Below are 23,533 nucleotides of genomic sequence, written 5' to 3' on the forward strand. Positions count from 1 at the left end.
CATGGCTATGACTGTTCATTGAAAATCATGTTTGCTGCTATATATTCAACTCTATGGTTGTCTCATTCTCAGACAAAAAAAAATGTTTTTTGTGTTTTTTTATTGTTCTGGAATTATGGGGAAGCTGAAATTGTTGGAGTTCAGTTACTTTTTATTCAGGACTCAAGCCAAACCTTATATTACTATGAGGATGAAAATGAGGCCTGTTAAAGGATAAAGAACTGGGTGGAGTAGTGTGTAAGGACCACAATAATTCAGAAGGAGCGGCGCTACCTCCCACCACTTACTGAAATTGAGACTACTCAGAATGAGTACCAAGTATAGAGAGGTACAAAAAAAAAGGAAGCTGCTTAACAAAAATAGCATTGGTGAGGGTAAAGAGTGTCCAAATCCAACAGGGTTGCATTGAAGCACCCAACAGCAACAGATTTCGTTTGTTAGCAGTGGTATGCAGGAAAAGCTGTAGCCTACCGTTAGGCCTGCGCACAAGATTTCTGCAGCCTGAACATTCTATCGCAACTTAGCTTCTGAAAAACACATGTTCATCTGCTGCATCTAAAATAGAGCAGGATTGGGCACCACAAACCTAAGTAACCATATGAAGACCCACTACCCATTTGGCACAGAGTTAGTATTGATTTCAGAAAATTTCTGGTAATTTTCATAATTACAATTATGATTGTAATGGAAAATTGTGATCATGAAAAAATTACATGACATTTTTGCGTTATTGTGACCATACACACATTTTTCATAATTGCAATCGTAATTACAATCCTTTGTGTTTAAATTTTCGTAATCACTGACATTTTTGTCATTACGAATATTTCTTTGGATAAATTTTCATGTAAAACACCAAATTACAATTTCGTGTTACTAGTAATGTCAACATTTCTTGTAAAACAAAATTACACAAAATTACGGGTAACACAAAATTAAACACAATATAACAATTCACAACACGTAATGACGAATTACAAATTTTCTGATAATTAGGAATTACAATTTTGTGTCATAATTGCAAATTTCATGTCGTAATTATGAAAATGCAAAATTTCGGCTTATCACCACCCAGAGTAGAAGGCTTCTGGCTCATCCTGTTACCCTTCCTGTGGCTGTACCTTTCTCCTTTACTTCACACCACAATTGTGTCAGTAGTCCATTCAGTAACGCTTAAGTATAACAATTTTGGTAAATAAATGAATGGCATTGCTGGCCACAAATCCCAGAACCACTCTATCCTGGCAGTGCCACCCTATCCATAACCTCAGACAGGTGGGAGGAGGCATCCCCCAAAAAATTGTGAACAGCTGTTAAGCAGTATGAAATTAACAATCCTACCTCAACAGAGGAAGGAGGGTAAAAATGATATAAAGATAAATTATGAAGTATTTCATAGGCCTCACCCGCTTCTTTAGGGTGCTCCAAGGGCCATATGCAATTCACTTTTTCTCCTTGGTTCTCTCCAAGTTGATATTTTCACACCTTGTCAATAGAATGCTTTTTAACTCCCAGCAGGCAAGACAATACACTAAATCATTTTGATACTATTTTGTCTACTACTTTTGGTACATTTTTAATTATGAGAAGCTGAAAATGTATTTTAAAGAGAAAATGAAAATGTATCACCAGAAGAAAACTTAGGAGAAAAAGTGAATTGCATATGGGTCCAAGTCTGAGATGCTCGAGCTACAGATTCCTATATATCCACATGGAGCCAAAATTCTCCACAAGCCTGATTCCATTTGCCAATTACCCAGAGATAAGCAAGCATACTGCTCTCATGCTGCTTTCTACAGTGAAAATAAATGTTTTACACACATGAAATGATTTGAAATGTTCTATTATGAACCTTCAATCTAAGAGTAATTACTGAAATTTTACCATAATAATCACACTTTAACTGATCCAGGACTATGTGGCTCTGGTCCTTTAAGGACTAGAGCCTTTTTTTGTTTTCTCACTTGATCACTGTGATTGGTTACTTAGACAGCTGAGTTCTGTGCCGGTGGAGACACGCTTTTGTGTCCTGTGCACGGGAGCGAGCGGCATTACAACTACGCCATATTAGACTTAAAGGAACATATCAAACCAAGTGTTCTAAAATCACAATCCTATATAATAAAATGCAAGTGTCCCTGCGTCTGTCCCTGTGTCAGTGCTTTGTGCTGCTGCGCATGTCAAGCACTGACAGCTGTGGGCGGGCGGGCCGGCCAAGCGGGCCGGCCAAGCGTGCGGACATGGTGCACGCCCGAGCAGCATGCAGGTGTGCGCGCGCGCACACTGACTGACTGGCGGCGGTGGCGGCGTGAAGAGACCTAGAGCCCATTTTTAAACGGGCTTAGGTTAACTAGTGTACAAATAATGTCTAAGTAACTCTGTAAACATTTTCCTACTTTTCATGTTAACTATCAGAGGCAAAAGCTTTAATTCATTGTGTGTAGATTTTTGTTCAGTTGGAATGTTTCATTTGCAAAGGTTTGCTTCAATATTACACTGTTCTTTGCATGTCAGACGGCAAATGAAAAGGGGTGTTAAATTTCACATACATTTACAAACAAGTTACATTTCCTTTGCTCTCTGCAGACAGCTCAGTCAGAGACAGGCAGTGAGAGCTTTCTCTCACACACAGGATTAACAGATGCAGTGTGAGGGAATCTCACCTCCCTTCATAAATAAGTAGTTCCATCAGATTTTGCCTCAGATGCCGTCAGTAAGTGTGAAAGGAATTTTATAACAGTAAACAAAGAGATAAGCATTTAAAAGTATACACCCTTACATAACAGCACTTCCCAAACTATTCCTATCTCAACTGAAAAAAACATAATAATTAACCACTTAAGCCCAACTGGACGAGATTTCTCGCGGGCCCCCCGTGCGCGCCCCCGCTACTGGCCGCTAGCCCACCGATCAGTGAAAGGGATTATAAATCCCTTTCGCTGATCGGACCCCCCGGAGAAAAGCCGACAGCGTCTCTTCAGACGCTGCTGCTTTTCTGAGCTCTGGTCTCCTTTCTTCTGCCTGGGAGCGAGATCGATCGCTCCCAGGACTTTTTGATTCTGGCCATCTTGTGGCCAAATAGCAAATTACACCCGAAAAAAAAAGGTTTAAGAATAAACCTATACATATATTAAAAAACCCTGTTTACCTCCCACACCAAAAAATACCCACATACAAGTTTAAATTAAAAAAAAAAAAAAAATTACAATAATAAAAAAAAAAAAAACATAAATAGTTACCTAAGGGTCTGAACTTTTTAAATATTCATGTCAAAGGAGTATATCAATATGATTTAATAAATTATGGGCTTCTAAACAGTGATGGACGCAAAACGGAAAAAATGCACCTTTATTTCCAAATAAAATATTGTCGCCATACATTGTGATAGGGACATAATTTTAACGGTGAAATACCCGGGGCATATGGGCAAATACAATACGTGAGTTTTAATTATGGAGGCATGTATTATTTTAAAACTATAATGGCTGAAAACTGAGAAATAATGAATTTTTTCCATTTTTTTCTTATTCTTCCTGTTAAAATGCATTTACAGTAAAGTGGCTCTTAGCAAAATATACCACCCACAGAAAGCCTAATTGGTGGCGGAAAAAACAAGATATAGATCAATTAATTGTGATGAGTAGTGATAAAGTTATTGGCAAATGAATGGGGGGTGAAAGTTGCTCGGATGTAAAAAAATTTCAACCCTTCGGGCTTAAGTGGTTAATAGTGTTCTTTTAAGTAGCCACAGCTGGTCCCAAACTGGCTAAAGTAATACTTGCATATATACTCAGTCCAGGAACAATAGACTAACGCAGAGTGTTTGACCTGCCCCCATTAGTGGCACATATTGATGTACAGTGACCAAAGGAATGATTTGCATATTTGGCAGTGTTGCATTGTGTGACACCTCATACCTCATATACTCATCTCTGCCCCTGACGTCACGTGAATGGCATGCATCAAGTGGCGTGATACGTCAGGTGGCATCCTGCCTGTCCCCCTTTTCTCCCCGGGTGCTGCTAATTTACTTTCTTGAAACAAGTGGCGGCCTCCTCCTGCAGGTCAGTCTGACCGTCCCCCTTGCCTGCTTCTAGACCTCATATCAGCAGAGGCCAGCAGTGCCACAGTGAAGAAATAATAGCTGCTCCCATAGCAGTGCTTATACCAGAAGTACCTCTCTTTACTGTGGCGCTGCGGGTCGTCACTGATCTGAAGTCTAGAGGCAGGTGAGGGGGACCCGGTTTGACTGTCCTGCAAGGGCGGCCACCGCTTGTTTCGAGAAGGTAAATGAGCAGCTGCCAGGGAGGGAGGGGGGAAGGCTGGCTATACTGTGGTAACCTACCTGGCTAACCTATACTGGGGGAACCTACCTGGCATCCTCACAAGTTTGCCTTAGGCAGCAAAAAGTCTAAAACTGGCCCTGAGCTCATATACTCACCTCCAAACCTGAATAATATTGCAAATACCTCCTGTTTTAAGAAGGACATTTTTTTTTTACATATTGATAGTCACTCACTTAACCAGCTAGCATATTCTCTGGTTTATAGTACTGTGAACAGCATCACAGGCAGTGGTGAAACTAAGGAGTTTGGGGCTCCAGTGCGAGTTTTAGATGGGGCCCCACACACTCTATTGATGTGGCGCCACAAAACCTACCAAGGACAGCTGCAGTGTCAGAGAGGTGTAATCAGAGTAAGGAAACCGTTAAGGATTACTACTATTCAATGCACATATACTGTAGATGTATTCATTATCAGTATAGCATCGATAAAAAGCTAATAAGATGGTTGAAGGAGGGCTCCTCTAGCCCAACGATTGTGGTGCAGTTGCATCTCAGCATCCCCTATTGCTACGCCACTGATCACAGACACAAATTCGTACATGCAATATGCCCACAATATCACACTATATTTCCTGACTGAGATGCTGTTTCTAACACAATAAAATGCAGAATACTAATTTTTAAAATGTATATTTAAAGTCATTGAAAGTCTATACAAAAAAAAAAAAAACAGATACTTACCTAAGGAGAGGGAAGGCTGTGGGTCCTATAGAGCCTTCCCTCTCCTCTATCGGTCCCCTCGTTACAGCGACAGCTCCTCCGTTCAAATCCCCGGACTTCGGAGGACTTCAGAAGTCTTCTGAAGCCAAGTCCTCCTGAAGACAGGCGACTCCATACTACGCATGCACGAGTGCGCGAGAGAGGGCGCTCAAGCGTGCACAGTATGGAGCCACTTGATGCATGCCATTCACGTGACGTCAGGGGCAGAGATGAGTATATGAGGTATGAGGTGTCACACACCTGGGAGCTCTCGGGCTTCTGAAGACTTCTGTAGCTTCCCTTTGGCGGCGGAGACAGTAGCATTTGACCAAATTGGTTGAATGCTGCTACTGGGCAGCCAGCCTTGTAACAGGGACCGGGAGAGGAGAGGGAAGGCTCTATAGGACTCAGAGCCTTCCCTCTCCTTAGGTAAATATTTGGCTTTTTTTAAGACTATTTCCAATGACTTTAAAAGTATTATTTTTATTATGTTTAATTTATATAGCAAAGTCACTTCCACAGGGATGTCCCTCAGAGAAGCTTACAGTTGAATCCCTACCATAGTCATAGTTGGATGTCTCTACCATAGTTTAAATCATAGTTTAAAATTACTTTTGATGGGAACAGTTTAACTAATCTGTATGTTTTTGGGAGGTGTGGGGAATTTGTAGTGCCCAGAGGAAATCCTTGCAAATACATGGAGAACATATAAATTATGCATTGAAACCCTTCAGTACCATGCTATAGGACAGGCGTGTCCATTTTTTTAGGCCATATCACTGTACTTGAGAGTGCTAGGGGGCTGAACTATGGAAATTGAACATAATTTTTGCTGATTGCTGTTAGGTACACTATGCCTGTGACATTATGTCAAATAAAATATTTCCATATGAAATAACCCATACACTGTGCGCAGTTAACACAATTGCAGCTGCTAATCAGTGGCTGTTACTGCTGCTGGCATAGTGGTACTGCTATAGTGGTGGTAGATAACCTACAGATGCGCAAAGGGGGAGGTAGAGAGGCAACCCAAGGTGGCCCCTGCATGCAGAACCATGGCTATGGCCTGCAAGACGTATGGAATGAACAACTATAGGGAGTTTCGAGGGCCACCAGAAAAGGCTCGGCCGACCGCATTTGGCCCATGGGCCGGACTTTGGACATGCCTGCTATAGATCCATGCAAAATGGAGGGTTAAACCAAGAACACACCCTGTTCTCACATGATACTGTTTTAGGCTCAGTGCTCGTATCGGCAACTGTGACTGTCCCCAACCCCTGCCTGAGATATGTGTTTTAACTGGTTTATTTTTTTAAATCTTGGACTCTATGTTCACCTAGAGAAGAGGAAAATAAGTCAAAGTGGTACACCATGAAAAAGAAGACAGTTAAATCTCTGGAGATATACAGTAATTGACAAAATACTGAAAGATAGCTGGAGCATTCCAGAGTCCAAAACTCCTAACGTATTCCAAATGTATTCCAATCTCCAAAATTTTCCTTTCAATTCCTTTCCTTATCCTTACTAAACTGTAAGCTCCGTAAGCATGGGACTTAGTAAAGATCTGTTTCTGCAGAAAATGACATATATTCTTAAATTGGTACTCTATAAAACATTGATAATCACTTACCAAGTTCTGCTTTACTAGTGATTATGTTATACAGTTAAGTTCTCAATGCTCAAAACATAATTTTGAGGTGTGATCTTTTTCTTTAAAGAGACTCTGAAGCCTACAAAATTATCTCTTTTTTAGGCAGTCCTCTTCAGCATTAATGGCATAGCTAAAACGCAGCTATCCCGCAGCAAATTGAAGCCTTAAAGAGAACCAGAGATGAAGCACCCTCTTGTATTTTAGCTTATAAATCAGTGGGAACATGACAGTAAACACCTAATCTGCTCTTTGTTTCATTGTTCTCTGTTTAACCACTTGAGGACCCACCCTTTACCCCCCCTTAAGGACCAGCGCTACTTTTTATGATCTGTGCTGGGTGGGCTCTGCAGCCCTCAGCACAGATCATGTTACATGCTGAGTGATCAGATCGCCCCCCTTTTTTTCCCCCCTATGGGGATGATGTGCAGGGGGGGTCTGATCGCTCCGGTCTGCAGGCATGTTGCGGGGGGGGGGGCACCTCAAAGCCCCCCTCCGCGGTGAAATTCCCCCCTCCCTCTCCTACCTGCTTCCCCCCGGTGATCGGGGCTGCACAGGACGCTATCCGTCCTGTGCGGCCAGTGACAGGCTGTCCCCTGTCACATGGCGGCGATCCCCGGCCGCTGATTGGCCGGGAATCGCCGATCTGCAGCAGCGCCGTACAATGTAAGCAAAGGAGACATATGTCTCCTACGTTTACATTTAGTCTGCGAGCCGCAATCAGCAGGCTATTCACGGAGACCCGCTCCGTGATCTAACAGGAAACGGCCACTCGCGCGAGCGGCCTTTCCTGATTAATTAGGGAGGCACCTGGCGACGCAGACCTGCGTCGCTGGTCCTCCAGCTACCACTTTGCCGCCGTACGGTATGAGTGTGCGGTCAGCAAGTGGTTAAGCTGACTGTTATCACCTCTGATAAGAATCCCCGACTGAGCACTCAGTCTAGCTTTGCTACGGAAAGATTATAGCTGAGTCTGTCTACTCCGGTGTCTTTTCAAGCCCAAGCCTGCCCCCTTGTGGCTCTGCTATAATGACTCAGCTATAATCATTCCCAGCAAAGCCAGACTGAATGTTCAGTCCAGGATTCTTATCACAGCTGATAACAGACACTTTTAGCAGTGAGGTTGAAACAGAGAGCATGGTAAGTGTTTTCTCTAATGTTCTTACTGATATATATGGTAAAATACACAAGGGTGCTACGTCTCTGGTTCACTTTAATCACCGCCAAATACTTTCAAAGTTGTGGATTTTACTGCCCGGGGAGGCAGAGCTTAGTGCTGTAGCTCTGCCTCCATTTGCGTCAATCTCTGCAGATCTCCACCTCTCCCCGCCCCTCTCAGTGAAAGAAGACTGAGAGGGGCAGGGGAGAGGCGGCAATCAGCAGGGATTGATGCGAGGAGAGGCACAGCTACTGCTCACAGCTCTGCCTCCAACAGGAAGGAGCCCCGCAATTTGCCATGGGGATTTCGGGGTGATTAAGGCCTCATTTTGCCGCAGGATATTGGCGTTTCAGCTATGCCATTATTGCTGAAGAGGACTGCATAAAAAAGAGGTAATTTTGCAGGTTTCAGACTCTCTTTAAGGAAAGATATTCTAACAATGGCAGGGAGGAGAAAGACCAAAAGAAGCCTCTTTTAGTTTTTTGTTGATGTAGGACACCTTGCTCATTTCTTAAAGGACAACTGAAGTGAGAGGTATATGGAAGCTGTCATATTAATTTTCTTTTAAGCAATACAAATTGCCTGGCAGCCCTACTGATGTATTTCACTGCAGTAGTGTCTGAATAACACCAGAAAAAAAGCATACAGCTAATCTTATTAGATCTGACAATAATGTCAGAAACACCTGATCTGCTGCAAGCTTGTTCAGGGTCTATGGCTAAAGTATTAGAGGCAGACTATTAACAGGATAGCCAGGCAACCGGTATTGTTGAAAAGGAAATAAATATGGTAGCCTCCTTATACCACTCACTTAAAGTTGTCCTTTAAACTCCCTTCTTTCCTCAACCTAACAACTACTCTAACTCATTCAGAACTGCAAGCCCTCCTTAACCTAATTCTATGTATAGGATGTTATAGTTGAGCTTGATTTTTTTTTAGCAGATTTGATCATGTTGATTAAATTTTCTTGGTGATTTGAGTTTCCGGTCTGATAGGAACTAGTTTTTGGCAGTCCTACCCTATCACCATTTGGTGTAGACTTAAACTGGGGTTATCCCAAACCAGGAACAGCTAAAGCTGCACTTTATGATGTGTATGGACAGCAAACCTTTTCTTCTAGCTTTAGACCAGGATGGGGGGAGTAGAGATCACCCGAACCTCCGATTTTCGGTTTGAGAACTTCTGTGAAAGTTCGGTTGACGCGGAATTTCGCAAACCGCAATAGACTTCAATGGGGAGGCGAACTTTGAAAACTAGAAACATTTATGCTGGCCACAAAAGTGATGGAAAAGATGTTTCAAGGGGTCTAACACCTGGAGCGGGGCATGGCGGAGTGGGATAGATGCCAAAAGTCCCGGGGAAAAATCTGGATTGCACGCAAAGCAGCGTTTTAAGGGCAGAAATCGCATTGAATGATAAATTGCAGGACTAAAGTGCTTTAAAACATCTTGCATGGGTATACATCAATCAGGGAGTGTAATTAGAGTACTGCTTCACACTGACACACCAAACTCACTGTGTAACGCACCGCAAACAGCTGTTTGTGTAGTGACGGCCATGCTGGACTGGTGCGCACCATGGCCAGAGTGCAGGCCGTGGCGGTTCTCAAGCCCATATGGTCCCCGGGCTCAATGATAGAACAACAGTGACTGTCCAGCTGATCAAATTTGGTCTGTCCACAATGAAGCAACAACCTTTTTATCTTGGGTGTGCCCCTCCCCCCCCCTCCCCCGCCGACACTCATATAGCCAGCAGTCATTGCTTCATTGTGATACGCAAGCCCCTTCACCGCGGCAAGGTAATGATCACAAAGTGGAATTGGCACATGTACATGCCCTTTGTTTTGTTGTTGCAGCGGCCTTAAAAAATCAGGAATCCACCTGGAGTCCTGGACCCTGTTGGTGGTGGCGGAGAAGGCAGTCAAGCGGCCTGCGAGCAGAGATGATGTGTGGGGAGCGACTTAGTCTTGGGGCAGGCAGTCACACGGTGTGCAGGCAGAGATGCTGTGTGTGGGGACTGACTTAGTCTTCGGGCAGGCCTGAGCGTGCTTTGCAGACCAGGCATCCGTGGTCAGATGGACCCTTGACCCAACGCTGTTTGCCAGAGATGTCACCACTTGCCTTTCAACATCACGGTACAGTTTAGGTATCGCCTTTTTTGAGAAAAAATTGCGGCCTGTTATCTTCCACTGCGGTGTGTGGCTTTGGTTTTGTGTGCTGCTTTTCCTCAGGTGGTCATCCCATTGCATTGAGTGTTAAAGGGGAACTGAAGAGAGAGGTACAGTGGTGTGAAAAACTATTTGCCCCCTTCCTGATTTCCTATTCTTTTGCATGTTTGTCACACTTAAATGTTTCTGCTCATCAAAAACCGTTAACTATTAGTCAAAGATAACATAATTGAACACAAAATGCAGTTTTAAATGATGGTTTTTATTATTTAGTGAGAAAAAAAACTCAAAACCTACATGGAGCTGTGTGAAAAAGAAATTGCCCCCTGAACCTAATAACTGGTTGGGCCACCCTTAGCAGCAATAACTGCAATCAAGTGTTTGCGATAATTTGCAACGAGTCTTTTACAGCGCTCTGGAGGAATTTTGGCCCACTCATCTTTGCATAATTGTTGTAATTCAGCTTTTTTTGAGGGTTTTTTAGCATGAACCGCCTTTTTAAGGTCATGCCACAACATCTTAATAGGATTCAGGTCAGGACTTTGACTAGGCCACTCCAAAGTCTTCATTTTGTTTTTCTTCAGCCATTCAGAGGTGGATTTGCTGGTGTGTTTTGGGTCATTGTCCTGCTGCAGCACCCAAGATCACTTCAGCTTGAGTTGACAAACAGATGGCCGGACATTCTCCTTCAGGATTTTTTGGTAGACTGTAGAATTCATGGTTCCATCTATCACAGCAAGCCTTCCAGGTCCTGAAGCAGCAAAACAACCCCAGACCATCACACTACCACCACCTTATTTTACTGTTGGTATGATGTTCTTTTGCTGAAATGCTGTGTTACTTCTACGCCAGATGTAACGGGACACGCACCTTCCAAAAAGTTCAACTTTTGTCTCGCCGGTCCATAAGGTATTTTCCCAAAAGTCTTGGCAATCATTGAGATGTTTTTTAGCAAAATTGAGACGAGCCTTAATGTTCTTTTTGCTTAAAAGTGGTTTGCGCCTTGGATATCTGCCATGCAGGCCGTTTTTGCCCAGTTTCTTTCTTATGGTGGAGTCGTGAACACTGACCTTAATTGAGGCAAGTGAGGCCTGCAGTTCTTTAGATGTTGTCCTGGGGTCTTTTGTGGCCTCTCGGATGAGTTTTCTCTGCACTCTTGGGGTAATATTGGTCGGCCGGCCACTCCTGAGAAGGTTCATCACTGTTCCATGTTTTTGCCATTTGTGGATAATGGCTCTCACTGTGGTTCACTGGAGTCCCAAAGCTTTAGAAATGGCTTTATAACCTTTACCAGACTGATAGATCTCAATTACAGTACTTTTGTTCTCATTTGTTCCTGAATTTCTTTGGATCTTGGCATGATGTCTAGCTTTTGAGGTGCTTTTGGTCTACTTCTCTGTGTCAGATAGCTCCTATTTAAGTGATTTCTTGATTGAAACAGGCGTGGCAGTAATCAGGCCTGGGGGTGACTACAGAAATTGAACTCAGGTGTGATAAACCACAGTTAAGTTATTTTTTAACAAGGGGGGGGGGGGCAATCACTTTTTCACACAGGGCCATGTAGATTTGGAGTTTTTTTTCTCACTAAATAATAAAAACCATCATTTAAAACTGCATTGTGTGTTCAATTATGTTTTCTTTGACTGATAGTTAATGGTTTTTGATGAGCAGAAACATTTAAGTGTGACAAACATGCAAAAGAATAAAAAAACAGGAAGGGGGCAAATCATTTTTCACACCACTGTATATGGAGGCTGCCATGTTTATTTCCTTTTAACCACTTCACCACTGAGGGGTTTTACCCCTTGAACACCAGAGCAATTTTCACCTTTCAGCGCTCCGTCCATTCATTCGTCTATAACTTTATTATTACTTATCGCAATGAAATGAACTATATCTTGTTTTTTCCGCCACCAATTAGGCTTTCTTTAGGTGGGACATTATGCCAAGAATTCTTTTATTCTCAATGTGTTTTAATGGGAAAATAGGAAAAAATGTGGGAAAAAAATATTATTTTTCAGTTTTCGGCCTTTATAGTTTTTAAATAATGCATGCTACTGTAATTAAAACCCATGAAATGTATTTGCCCATTATTCCCGGTTATAAAACCGTTTAAACTATGTCCCTATCACAATGTTTGGCCCCAATATTTTATTTAGAAATAAAGGTGCATTTTTTTCAGTTTTGCGTCCATCCCTAATTACAAGCCCGTAGTTTATAAAGTAACAGTGTTATACCCTCTTGACATAAATATTTAAAAAGTTCAGTCCCTAAGGTAACTATTTATGTGTTTTTTTTAAATTGTGTTTTTTTTTTTTTAAATTACAAAAAAAAAAAAAATGGGGAGTGTGGGAGGTAATGAGTTAATTTATTATGTAAAACAATTTATTTGTATGTGTAAAATGCATTAGGGTGTAGTTTACTATTTGGACACAAGATGGCCACAGTGAGTATGTTTACATGCGACCTGTAAGCGACCGGAAGGACGCTTACAAGAAGCAGTAGGAGGCTGGGAGACTCACAATGATCGCGCTGTTTCTGAAAGAAGCAGCAGATCATTGCGGGAGCTTAGATCAACGAACGGGAACGGATTTTCCTGTTCATTGATCTCCGGGCGAGCGGGCGGCGGCGTGCACGAGTGGCGGGTGCGCGCGCACGAGCGGCGGTAGCGCAGACAGCGGCGGTAGCGCGGAAGGTACGGATTTCTCCGTCCCTGGTTTTTTAGGAGGGAAAAAAGGGACGGAGAAATTCGTACCGCCGGGGGTAAAGTGGTTAAGCAATACCAGTTGCCTGGCAGCCCTGCTGATCCTCTGCCTCTAATACTATTAGCCATAGCCCCTGAACAAGCATGCAGCAGATCAGGTGTTTCAGACTTTAAAGTCAGATCTGACAAGACTAGCTGCATGCTTGTTTCTGGTGTTATTCAGATACTACTGCATAGAAATAGACCAGCAGGGCTGCCAGGCAACTGGTATTGATTAAAAGGAAATAATTATGGCAGCCTCCGTATACCTCTTACTTCAGTTCCCCTTTAAGTGGGGTGCCAGAATCAGAGCAGGAGGAGGATGAGGTGTTCTGTGTTAAATGGTCAACTACGTCCTGACAAAATTGGGGGTTGATGGCACGTGCCTTCTTCTGAACCCTGTACTTTGGTCACGACAGCGCAACCTCGAACAGACCTGCCAGGTGACCTGCTTCTGCCTTTTGTTTTGTCCATATTGGAGGGGGATAAAGTGAAAGGTATGCACTGACTTGACTAATACAATGTGCAGTCACACAGGTGCAGTTAACAGGTATGCATGGAGTGGTATATAACACTGCGTGCACTCACGTAGGTAGGTGGGTGCACTGAACACAACAGGTAGGTATATGCAGTGATGGGTATTACAATGTGCACCTGCCACACACAGACAGGTACCAGACAGGCACAGTGACACTGCGTGCGCTCACGGTAGGTGGGTGCACTGTGAACAACAGGTAGGTATATGCAGTGATGGGTATCACAATGTGCACCTGTCACACACAGACAGGTACCAGACAGGCCCAGTGACACTGCGTGCGCTCACGTAGATAGGTGGGTGCACTGAAGTGAACAACAGGTAGGTATATGCAGTGGTGGGTATTATAATGTACACCTGTCACACTCACAGGTATTCACTGAATGTGCTGGGCCTGGCTGGCAGTGTCACACACAGTAGAAATTACCAATGCTGTCTATGCAACACAAGTGTCTGTGGGACACACACACACAAAAAAAAATAGATCACAAGAACAAGATTAGCTCTCAAAAGAGCTGTTGTGGGGTGCTATTTTAGCAATAAGAATCAGCAAGGAGCAAGCTAACAAGCCTACAGGAGCCTAACTAATCTTTCCCTATGAGAGAGTCTGATGCAGCTTTCCCTTCTCTAATTAATGCAGGCACACGAGTGAGTATAATGGCCTTTTATAAGCGGGGGAGTGGCTCCAGGAGGGAGTGTAACCTGATTGGCTACAATGTGCCTGCTGACTGTGATGTAGAGGGTCAAAGTTGACCCTAATGGTGCACTATGGGGGGAACCGAAATTCCGGGAAAGTTTGCGGTTCTCCGCGATCGCGAACCCCGGAAGTTTGCAGGGAACCGTTCGCAGGCGAACCGTTCGGGCCATCTCTACCAGTAAATGCTTGCTGTGTGCAGGTCTTAACTCGGTCCTAAAAACAACGAATGGCAGTTGAAAAGTTTTCTTGTATGAGTCGGTAATACCAAATCTGTTAATTAAAGAGAATCAGTACTGTGAAAATCTTACAAAAATAAATGTACAAGCCTGTTTGTTGTCTTCTCCTATCCCCCTCTGGGACATTTTCGCCGCTCCCTGCTGATTTCTTGGTGATAAAATCACAGTTTTATTGCTTGTTTTTGTAAACAATGAAGATGGCCGCCAAACAGGAAATACATCATCAGAGCAGGTGCCTGTTTGCAGAGGCTCCTCTCAAACATGACTTGACTGCTGTAATGTTACTCCCACTTGTTGCCTTAGCTGCTTGTCTGAGCTCTGCACTCACAGCTGTTCACAAGGTCACAGCTCTGTGAGCCTCACAGACAGGCTGGCTGTGAGCAGAGACCTTACCTGTGACTCATGCACACAGCACACAGGAGAGCCTGCAGGGGGCGTGCATAACTTCTTCCTTTTACAGCAGAGGCAGTGCATTCCACCCTGGGTCAACAAAGCTTGACAAAAGAAAAGAAGATTAGATATATTACATAGACAGTGCAACTAGAAAAGGCTGCAGTAATCCAGACCACATTAGAACAGGTATAGGAACTTATAGGATGGAAGAAATAAGGCTGACATTTTTGTTACAGAGTCGCATTAATGTACAATTTATACACATATAAGGGGCTACTTCAGCTTTCAAATGTTTGTGGTGCACTAAGTTGGTAGTCCTAGAAAAAGTTAATAATGTCCTATTCTAAAAGTAAATTTATTTAAATAAGTTATTATTAAAAAAAGGTCTACTAGAATCCTCAGAGGTGCACATCCAGTCTGAATGTTTTATTACCTTTTAAAAACTTAGCTGGAGGATCCCTGTAGGAATACACAGCAGGGGGACTGGTGATCATCAGCATTGCTTATTTATATCAAAGCTAATATTCCTGGCATTATTATTACAGAGAAACTTTAGAGGCACATGGAACTTGTGTATTTCACAAATACAATCTCGAATGTGGTAGGTAAAAAAAGAGAAATACCAATAAATGTAATGTCTATTTTTCATGACATTAAATGTTGTACACATTGTGGTTAATATTGTGTATATATATATATACACACTGCTGGTTGTGAACATCCTAGAAAATAAATTCAAATAAAATAAAACAATTCAAAACTCTGGCTGTTCCATCAAGTTTTAAATGTACACCAAGACTGGAGAACAGTGGAGAACACTAAAAAAGGTATGTAATCTAATATACCTCACATGAATTTTATAAAAATTGTCAACTGTCCAGGGTTAGGTGTGTGGCCATTTCCTGTGTCATATCAGAACTTAGTATGATTGCTGAAATCAGTGGCTGAGTGGCCATAGTCTTGGGTATGTGCTCACAGTAAGAATTTTTTTTAATCAAATCCATAGTGTTCTGGATTTAACAAGCATAACATTTTGGTCTGCCATCAAGTTTTCCATTAATACTTGCAATTTATACTAACTGATTCCAGATGAAGATATTAACTATTTTCGTCCAGTTAGGCTGCGTGCACTCCCGCGGGTCGCGCGCTCCCGCCCCCCCCCCCCCGTGCGCGCCCCCGCTGCTGGCCGTTAGCCCAGCGATCAATGAAAGGGATTATAAATCCCTTTCACTGATCGGACCCCCCGGAGAAAAGCCGACAGCGTCTCTTCGGACGCTGCGGCTTTTCTGAGCTCTGGTCTTCTTTCTTCTTCCTGGGAGCGAGATCGATCGCTCCCAGGACTTTTTGACTGTGGCCATCTTGTGGCCAAATAGCAAACTACATCAAAAACACACTTTGTATTAAATAAACACATTTTTAAACATGAAAAATCCCCTGTTTACCTCCCACACCAAAAAATACCCACATACAAGTTTTAATTAAAAAAAAAAAATACAATAATAAAAAAAAAAAAAAACCATAAATAGTTACCTAAGGGTCTGAACGTTTTAAATATTCATGTCAAAGGAGTATATCAATATGATTTATTAAATTATGGGCTTCTAAATAGTGTTGGACGCAAATTGAAAAAATGCACCTTAATTTCCAAATTGAATATCGGCACCAGACATTGTGATAGGGACATAATTTAAATGGTGTAATAAGCGGGACAAATTGGTAAATAAAGTACATAGGTTTTAACTATGGAAGCATGTATTAATTTCAAACTATAATGGCCAAAAGCTGAGGAATAATGATTTTTTTCCATTTCTTTCTTAATATTCCTGTTAAAATGGATTTACAATGAATTAATTCTCAGCAAAATGTATCACCCACATAAAGCCTAATTGGTGGCGGAAAAAACAAGATATAGATCAATTCATTGTGATGAGTAGTGCTAAAGTTATTGGCAAATGAATGGGAGGTGAAAGTTGCTCAGATGTAAAAAAAAATCTCAACCCTGTAGGCTGAAGTGGTTAATATCTCCGACCTATTAGGAGACTCTTTTCTCTGCTAGGACATAGATTTCAATATCCTGGCTCTGTGCGTGCCTGCTGCGATAGCGATTTCACCACCATTGATACACTCAGCTGTCCAATGACATCTGAGCCAATTTCAGTGGCTTCTGACCCTCTAACCACCGTAGACAATCACATCCATCACTGAGGATAGATTTAAAAAATGACTCACGGCAGGTTCCCCTGTCAAGCTGCTAATTTGACTGTTAAGATGTTGAAGAATTTCTGATCCTTTTCTAAGCCTAGATGTGGGTTTTCAGAATCAGAGGAAATTGATGGCTCTGTCTGGCTGTTTTGTTGACCTCTCATAGTCACTGGCCCATATGCAATTCACTTTTTCTCCTGAGTTTTCTCCTAGGTGATTTTTTCTCAACTTATCATAAAATGTCTTTTAAGCCACCAGCAAGCAAGAACATCTCAAAATAAATTTGATAGTACCTGTTCACCAAATTTTGTATACTTTTTCAATTGTAAAATGTAAAAAATTCTCACCTCCCACAGAGTTTTCTCTTCAAATCCTTTCTCATCTTCGATGCTCCATTCATCCACCATGAAAGCCGAAAAATTCCATATACTGTTTTAAAAATAGTTCCAATCACGTAAAAAAGCTTTTGTGTCGGCGCCCAGAGCCCTAGTCAAAGCCAAGTGCAGAGTGCTTGTTCACAAAAGATAGTATGCAAATAGCATGCACAGCATTAATGCGAATGTCCTGAGGAGGAGGACAAGCTTGAGAAGGATCCAGAGGAGGTGTGCAAGCAAGAGCTGGGTGACAGAACATGCACAGAGGGCCTGTGGAACCTTCAGCTTCCAGAGATACCATTACAACTAAATCTAGTCCAAGCTGTAAGGGGTTGTTGACACATGAAAATGACACTGACGGTAAGAACAGGTTATGCATTGTTCATTTACAGCTTCATGTTATGTTTATTTTACTTTTCACCTTGATTCAGGTACCATTTAACCACTTAAGCTCTCAGTCGTTTTCACTTTGTGCATCCGAGCAATGTTCACCTCCCATTCATTCGCCTATAACTTTATCACTACTTATCACAATGAACTGATCTATATCTTGTTTTTTCCGCCACCAATTAGGCTTTCTTTGGGGGTACATTTTGCTAAGAGCTACCTTACTGTAAATGCATTTTGACAGTAAGAATAAGAAAAAAACGGAAACAATTCATTATTTCTCAGTTTTCGGCCATTATAGTTTTAAAATAATACATGCCTCCATAATTAAAACCCACGTACTGTAATTGCCTATTTGTCACGGTTATTTCACTGTTTAAATTATGTCCCTATCACAATGTATGGCGACAATATTTTATTTGGAAATAAAAGAGCATTTTTCCCGTTTTGCATCCATCACTATTTACAAGCTTATAAAAAAAACATATAGAAATATTTCATCTTTACATAGATATTTAAATAGTTTAAACCCTTAGGTAAATATTTCTGTGTTGTTGTTTTTTTTAAATTGTAATGTTTTTTTTTTTTATTAAACATTTTATGTGGGTATTTTTGGGAGGGGGGGGGGGAGTAAATAGTGTTTTGTTTAGGGAAAAGTGTGTGTAATGTAATTTTTTTTAACTTTTAGATGTAGTTTTACTCTTTGGCCACAAGATGGCAACCTCGAGTTTGTTTACATGACGTCACTCTAAGCGTACAATGTACGCTTAGAGGGACATAGTCTCAGAAAAAGCGTAGCTTCCGAGAGAAGCTGTCGCTTTTTCAGCGGGGGAGAGGAATCATTGATCGGGCACCATAGCCCGATACATTGATTCCTGGGCTACCGAATCCGCGGCCGGGAGTGCACGTGCACGTGCGCGATCGGCCGCGGGAGCACCTGTCCTCCTTGACGTTTTTTTACGTCAAGGAGGACAAAGTGGTTAAACAGCTAAATCACTCCATTTATTAAGTCACTCCTGTCAGTGGTGAAAAATCTGTCAGTTGTCTATGGAGCAGTGTGTTTACTCTTGGTGCTAAGTTGTTATGTACACTAGCTACTGTAAACAAAGAAGAAACAAAGTTCTTCTTGTGCATAGATGACTTATCCATATTTATGCAGAGACATCATATAATGGTGGCCACAATTAAGTGATGATGGTAGTATTGCCAGGTATAGCAAGGATATCGTTATGCTGTATACACTTGGCTATGCCTTGTTCTTTTCAGCTTTTCAACAAGAAAAGATTTACAACTATGAATGAGACAATCCTAACAGAATTTTTGCTAGTTGGATTCTCTGTTCTGAAACATTCAAGGTTTGGTCTTTTCATCATCATAACTATTTTATATGCCGGTATAATAACAGCCAATGTCTTTATTATTATCATTGTCAAAACCAAAAGATATCTTCACAAGCCTATGTACTTCTTCATTGGTGGACTCTCATTCCTCGAGATTTGGTATCCTTCGGTCACCGTCCCCAGACTTCTGTGGTCTCTTAGAACTAGAGGAGAAGCAATATCTCTGTATGGCTGCTTCACACAATTTTATTTTCATTTTTCTCTTGGAGCAACAGAAATTTTCCTCCTTACTGTGATGGCTTATGATCGGTATGTGGCTATATGTAATCCTCTTTACTATGTAGTTATTATCAGTCCTAAGACGTGTGCTTTTCTCATAATCGGGTCTTGGGTTTGTGGCTTCATCTCAATGGTTGTTCCTTGTCTACAGATTTCCAATCTCTCATTTTGTAGGGAAAACCAAATTGATCATTACTATTGTGACTTGGCTCCACTGCTCAAATTATCTTGTTCCGACACATCAAGCATTGAAAAGCTGTTTTTTTGTCTTAGCTTGTTCATAATCTTAGGCTGTTTTTTCTTAATCATAATCTCCTACATTTGTATAATACGAACAATTCTGATGCTTCCGACTGCAGCTGGGCGCCGCAAGACCTTTTCTACATTTGCTTCTCATCTTATTGTTGTTACGCTTTTTTATGGCCCAATCATATTTATGTTTGTGAGACCCAGCACTGGTGGTCTCATGCACCTCAATAAAATGGTTTCCATCATTCCTTCCGTAGTGACTCCTCTTCTAAATCCTATTATCTACACTCTGAGAAATAAAGAGGTGAAGGAAGCCGTGAAGCTCAATTTTTTTTTTAATTGGTGCAGAATGACAGACACTGTATATAATAAAGCATATCTGAAATGACATGCAACATGATGACATAAACATAGGTTTATATAGTCATTAGTCAAACAAACAAGAAGAGTACTGGTTGGCACCCGGCCAGGGGTTCAAAGTTCAGACAGTCCTAACATGTAGCATAAATGTACAGAATCTCATCTGCAGTGATGGGCAAAAATGCTGATATTCTTTTTGCATTTATTTTTGAGAAAATAATGTAAAATTCAACTTTTGAGCAAAAATATATTTGAAAATTATTTTGGGGATTTTTCACATTTTTGGGTGAATTTTCACAATAAAAATAATGCTTTCCCCGTTATCGTAAATTTGTGTGTAAAAACGCCTAATTTTTCACATATATTATGAATTTTCGCGTCGCGTCGTTGGTTCTGTGACTCACGTTTGCTGAGATTAACGTAAATTGAAGTATAATCAACATGTCATTGACTGTGTCCCATTGAATCAGTACCCCTGCATTTGAGACGGTGCCTGGTCTGTGCTTCTTGTGTACTTCATAGGTTTATATATTACTAGTCCTACTCAGTTTTGCCAATTAACTATATTTGGATGGGGAGTCCGACCAAATTACTGTAAAATTTCACTGTCCGCAATGCCCGTCTTTTTGGGACAGATGTCCATCCAAAAAGGTGCTCATTGTCACTATTCTTAAAGTACATTTGCACTTTGCAGTACAGGCTGGTTGGTCCCCGGGCAACTGAGTCAGAAGTAGCATCAGGACATTCCTCCCTCCCACTCTCCAGTTAATAATTTCCTGTTAAGTGCCGTCATCTCTTTGCAGCCAATCAGAGAGAAGCAACTGAGCTGAGCACGCCCCCACAACCCTGCCATGCAGGCCAGCAGCAGCTGGAGCCGGAAGAAATTGTTGTTCCAGCCCAGGGTTAGTGTTGGGCGAACATCTAGATGTTCGGGTTCGGGCCGAACAGGCCGAACATGGCCGCGATGTTCGGGTGTTCGACCCGAACTCCGAACATAATGGAAGTCAATGGGGACCCGAACTTTTGTGGTTTGTAAAGCCTCCTTGCATGCTACATACCCCAAATTTACAGGGTATGTGCACCTTGGGAGTGGGTACAAGAGGAAAAAAAAATTAGCAAAAAGAGCTTATAGTTTTTGAGAAAATCGATTTTAAAGTTTCAAAGGGAAAACTGTCTTTTAAATGCGGGAAATGTCTGTTTTCTTTGCACAGGTAACATGTTTTTTGTCGGCATGCAGTCATAAATGTAATACATATAAGAGGTTCCAGGAAAAGGGACCGGTAACGCTAACCCAGCAGCAGCACACGTGATGGAACAGGAGGAGGGTGGCGCAGGAGGAGAAGAAGGCCACGCTTTGTGAGACACAACAACCCCGGCCTTGCATGAGGGCAAGAAGCGTGCGGATAGCAGGCTTTGTACCGCCATGCAGTCATAAATGTAATAAAGATAAGTGGTTCAATAAACAGGGACCACGCGGCAACGCTAACCCAGCAGCAGCAGACGTGATGGAACAGGAGCAGGCGCAGGAGGAGAAGGCCACGCTTTGTGAGACACAACAACCCAGGCCTTGCATGAGGGCAAGAAGCGTGCGGATAGCATGCTTTGTACCGCCATGCAGTCATAAATGTAATAAAGATAAGTGGTTCAATAAACAGGGACCACGCGGCAACGCTAACCCAGCAGCAGCAGACGTGATGGAACAGGAGGAGGCGCAGGAGGAGAAGGCCACGCTTTGTGAGACACAACAACCCCGGCCTTGCATGAGGGCAAGAAGCGTGCGGATAGCATGCTTTGTACCGCCATGCAGTCATAAATGTAATAAAGATAAGTGGTTCAATAAACAGGGACCACGCGGCAACGCTAACCCAGCAGCAGCAGACGTGATGGAACAGGAGCAGGCGCAGGAGGAGAAGGCCACGCTTTGTGAGACACAACAACCCAGGCCTTGCATGTGGACAAAAAGCGTGCGGATATAGCAGCAATGCTTTTTGCCGCCATGCAGTCATAAATGTAATACAGATGAGAGGTTCAATAAACAGGGCCCGGAAACGCAACACCATCCCAGATGTTCATTGGTCATGTTACTTGGTTGGGGTCCTGGAGTGTTGCGTAGTCATTTCCAATCCAGGATTGATTCATTTTAATTTGAGTCAGACGGTCTGCATTTTCTGTAGAGAGGCGGATACGCCGATCTGTGACGATGCCTCCGGCAGCACTGAAACAGCGTTCCGACATAACGCTGGCTGCCGGGCAAGCCAGCACCTCTATTGCGTACATTGCCAGTTCGTGCCAGGTGTCTAGCTTCGATACCCAATAGTTGAAGGGTGCAGATGGATGGTTCGACACAGCTACGCCATCTGACATGTAGTCCTTGACCATCTTCTCCAGGCGATCGGTGTTGGAGGTGGATCTGCACGCTTGCTGTTCAGTGGGCTGCGGCTGCATGGGTGTCAGAAAATTTTCCCACTCCAAGGACACTGCCGATACCATTCCCTTTTGGGTACTAGCTGCGGCTTGCGTTGTTTGCTGCCCTCCTGGTCGTCCTGGGTGTGCGGAAGTCAGTCTGTCTGCGTACAACTGGCTAGAGGAGGGGGAGGATGTCAATCTCCTCTCTAAAGTCTCCACAAGGGCCTGCTGGTATTCTTCCATTTTGACCTGTCTGACTCTTTCTTCAAGCAGTTTTGGAACATTGTGTTTGTACCGTGGATCCAGAAGGGTATAAACCCAGTAATTGGTGTTGTCCAGAATGCGCACAATGCGTGGGTCACGTTCAATGCAGTCTAGCATGAATTGAGCCATGTGTGCCAGAGTCCTACCAGAATCCTCATCATCCTCTTGTGAGCGTTGTGATAGTTGTTGTGATGCATCATAGTCGTCACCTTCCTCCTGGTCTGCTTCTGCTGACCATTCGCGTTGAATTGTGGAAGTCCAACGTGCACCGCTCTGGCCCTCGTCAGTGGTGGCATGAAATTCCTGCTCCAACTCCAGCTGTTCCTCCTCCTCTTCTTCGTCATAGCTGCTGGGGCCAGCGTTCCCTGAGGCGGATGGCCTGATGTTGGTACCATCACGCTGATCGTTTTCTCCTTCAGATTCCCCCAGTTGCATCATGACAGCTGTTTCCTTGATTTTTAACATCGACCTCTTCAGTAAACACAGCAGTGGTATGGTAATGCTGACTGAAGAGTTGTCACTGCTCACAAGCAACGTGGATTGCTCAAAATTTTGGAGGACTTGGCAGAGGTCCAACATGTTGGCCCAATCGGATCCACAGAAGCTTGGCAGCTGGCCGGATGCGCCTCGGTACTGCGCCGTCATGTACTGGACCACTGCACTCTTCTGCTCGCAAAAGCGGGCTAGCATGTGCAGCGTAGAATTCCAGCGCATAGGGACATCACACAGCAAGCGATGGTGGGGGAGATTGAAGCGCTCCTGCATCTTGGCGAGTGCCCCCGAAGCAGTACTGGAATTTCTACAATGTTTGGACACTCGACGCACCTTCAACAGCAGATCGGGCACGCCTGGGTATGTCCTCAGGAACCGCTGAACTACTAGGTTCATCACGTGCGCCAGGCAAGGGATGTGTGTCAGCTTAGCCAACCTTAAAGCGCGAATGAGATTACTCCCATTATCACACACAACCATGCCCGGTTTCAGGTCCAGCGGTGCCAGCCACAAATCCGTCTGTTCCTTTATTCCCCTCCAAATTTCCTCCCCTGTGTG

The 23,533-nt window shown here is 42.9% G+C and overlaps 1 protein-coding gene across 1 annotated transcript in view; it reads left to right on the top strand.

Annotated features, from left to right (window-relative positions):
* Window positions 1–22,514, top strand: part of LOC137527379 (olfactory receptor 6F1-like) — a gene marked incomplete at its 3' end in the record, with an annotated part of 30,915 nt that extends 8,401 nt beyond the window's left edge. Inside the window, exons 3-4 of the mRNA XM_068247892.1 lie at window positions 18,852–19,776; window positions 22,498–22,514. Coding sequence (XP_068103993.1) covers window positions 18,852–19,776; window positions 22,498–22,514 — 942 coding nt within the window. The remainder of the gene's footprint in view (window positions 1–18,851; window positions 19,777–22,497) is intronic.
* Between the last annotated feature and the right edge of the window lie 1,019 nt (window positions 22,515–23,533).

The sequence above is a fragment of the Hyperolius riggenbachi genome, chromosome 8 (assembly GCF_040937935.1).
Source record: "Hyperolius riggenbachi isolate aHypRig1 chromosome 8, aHypRig1.pri, whole genome shotgun sequence".
NCBI classification, from domain to species: Eukaryota; Metazoa; Chordata; class Amphibia; order Anura; family Hyperoliidae; genus Hyperolius; species Hyperolius riggenbachi.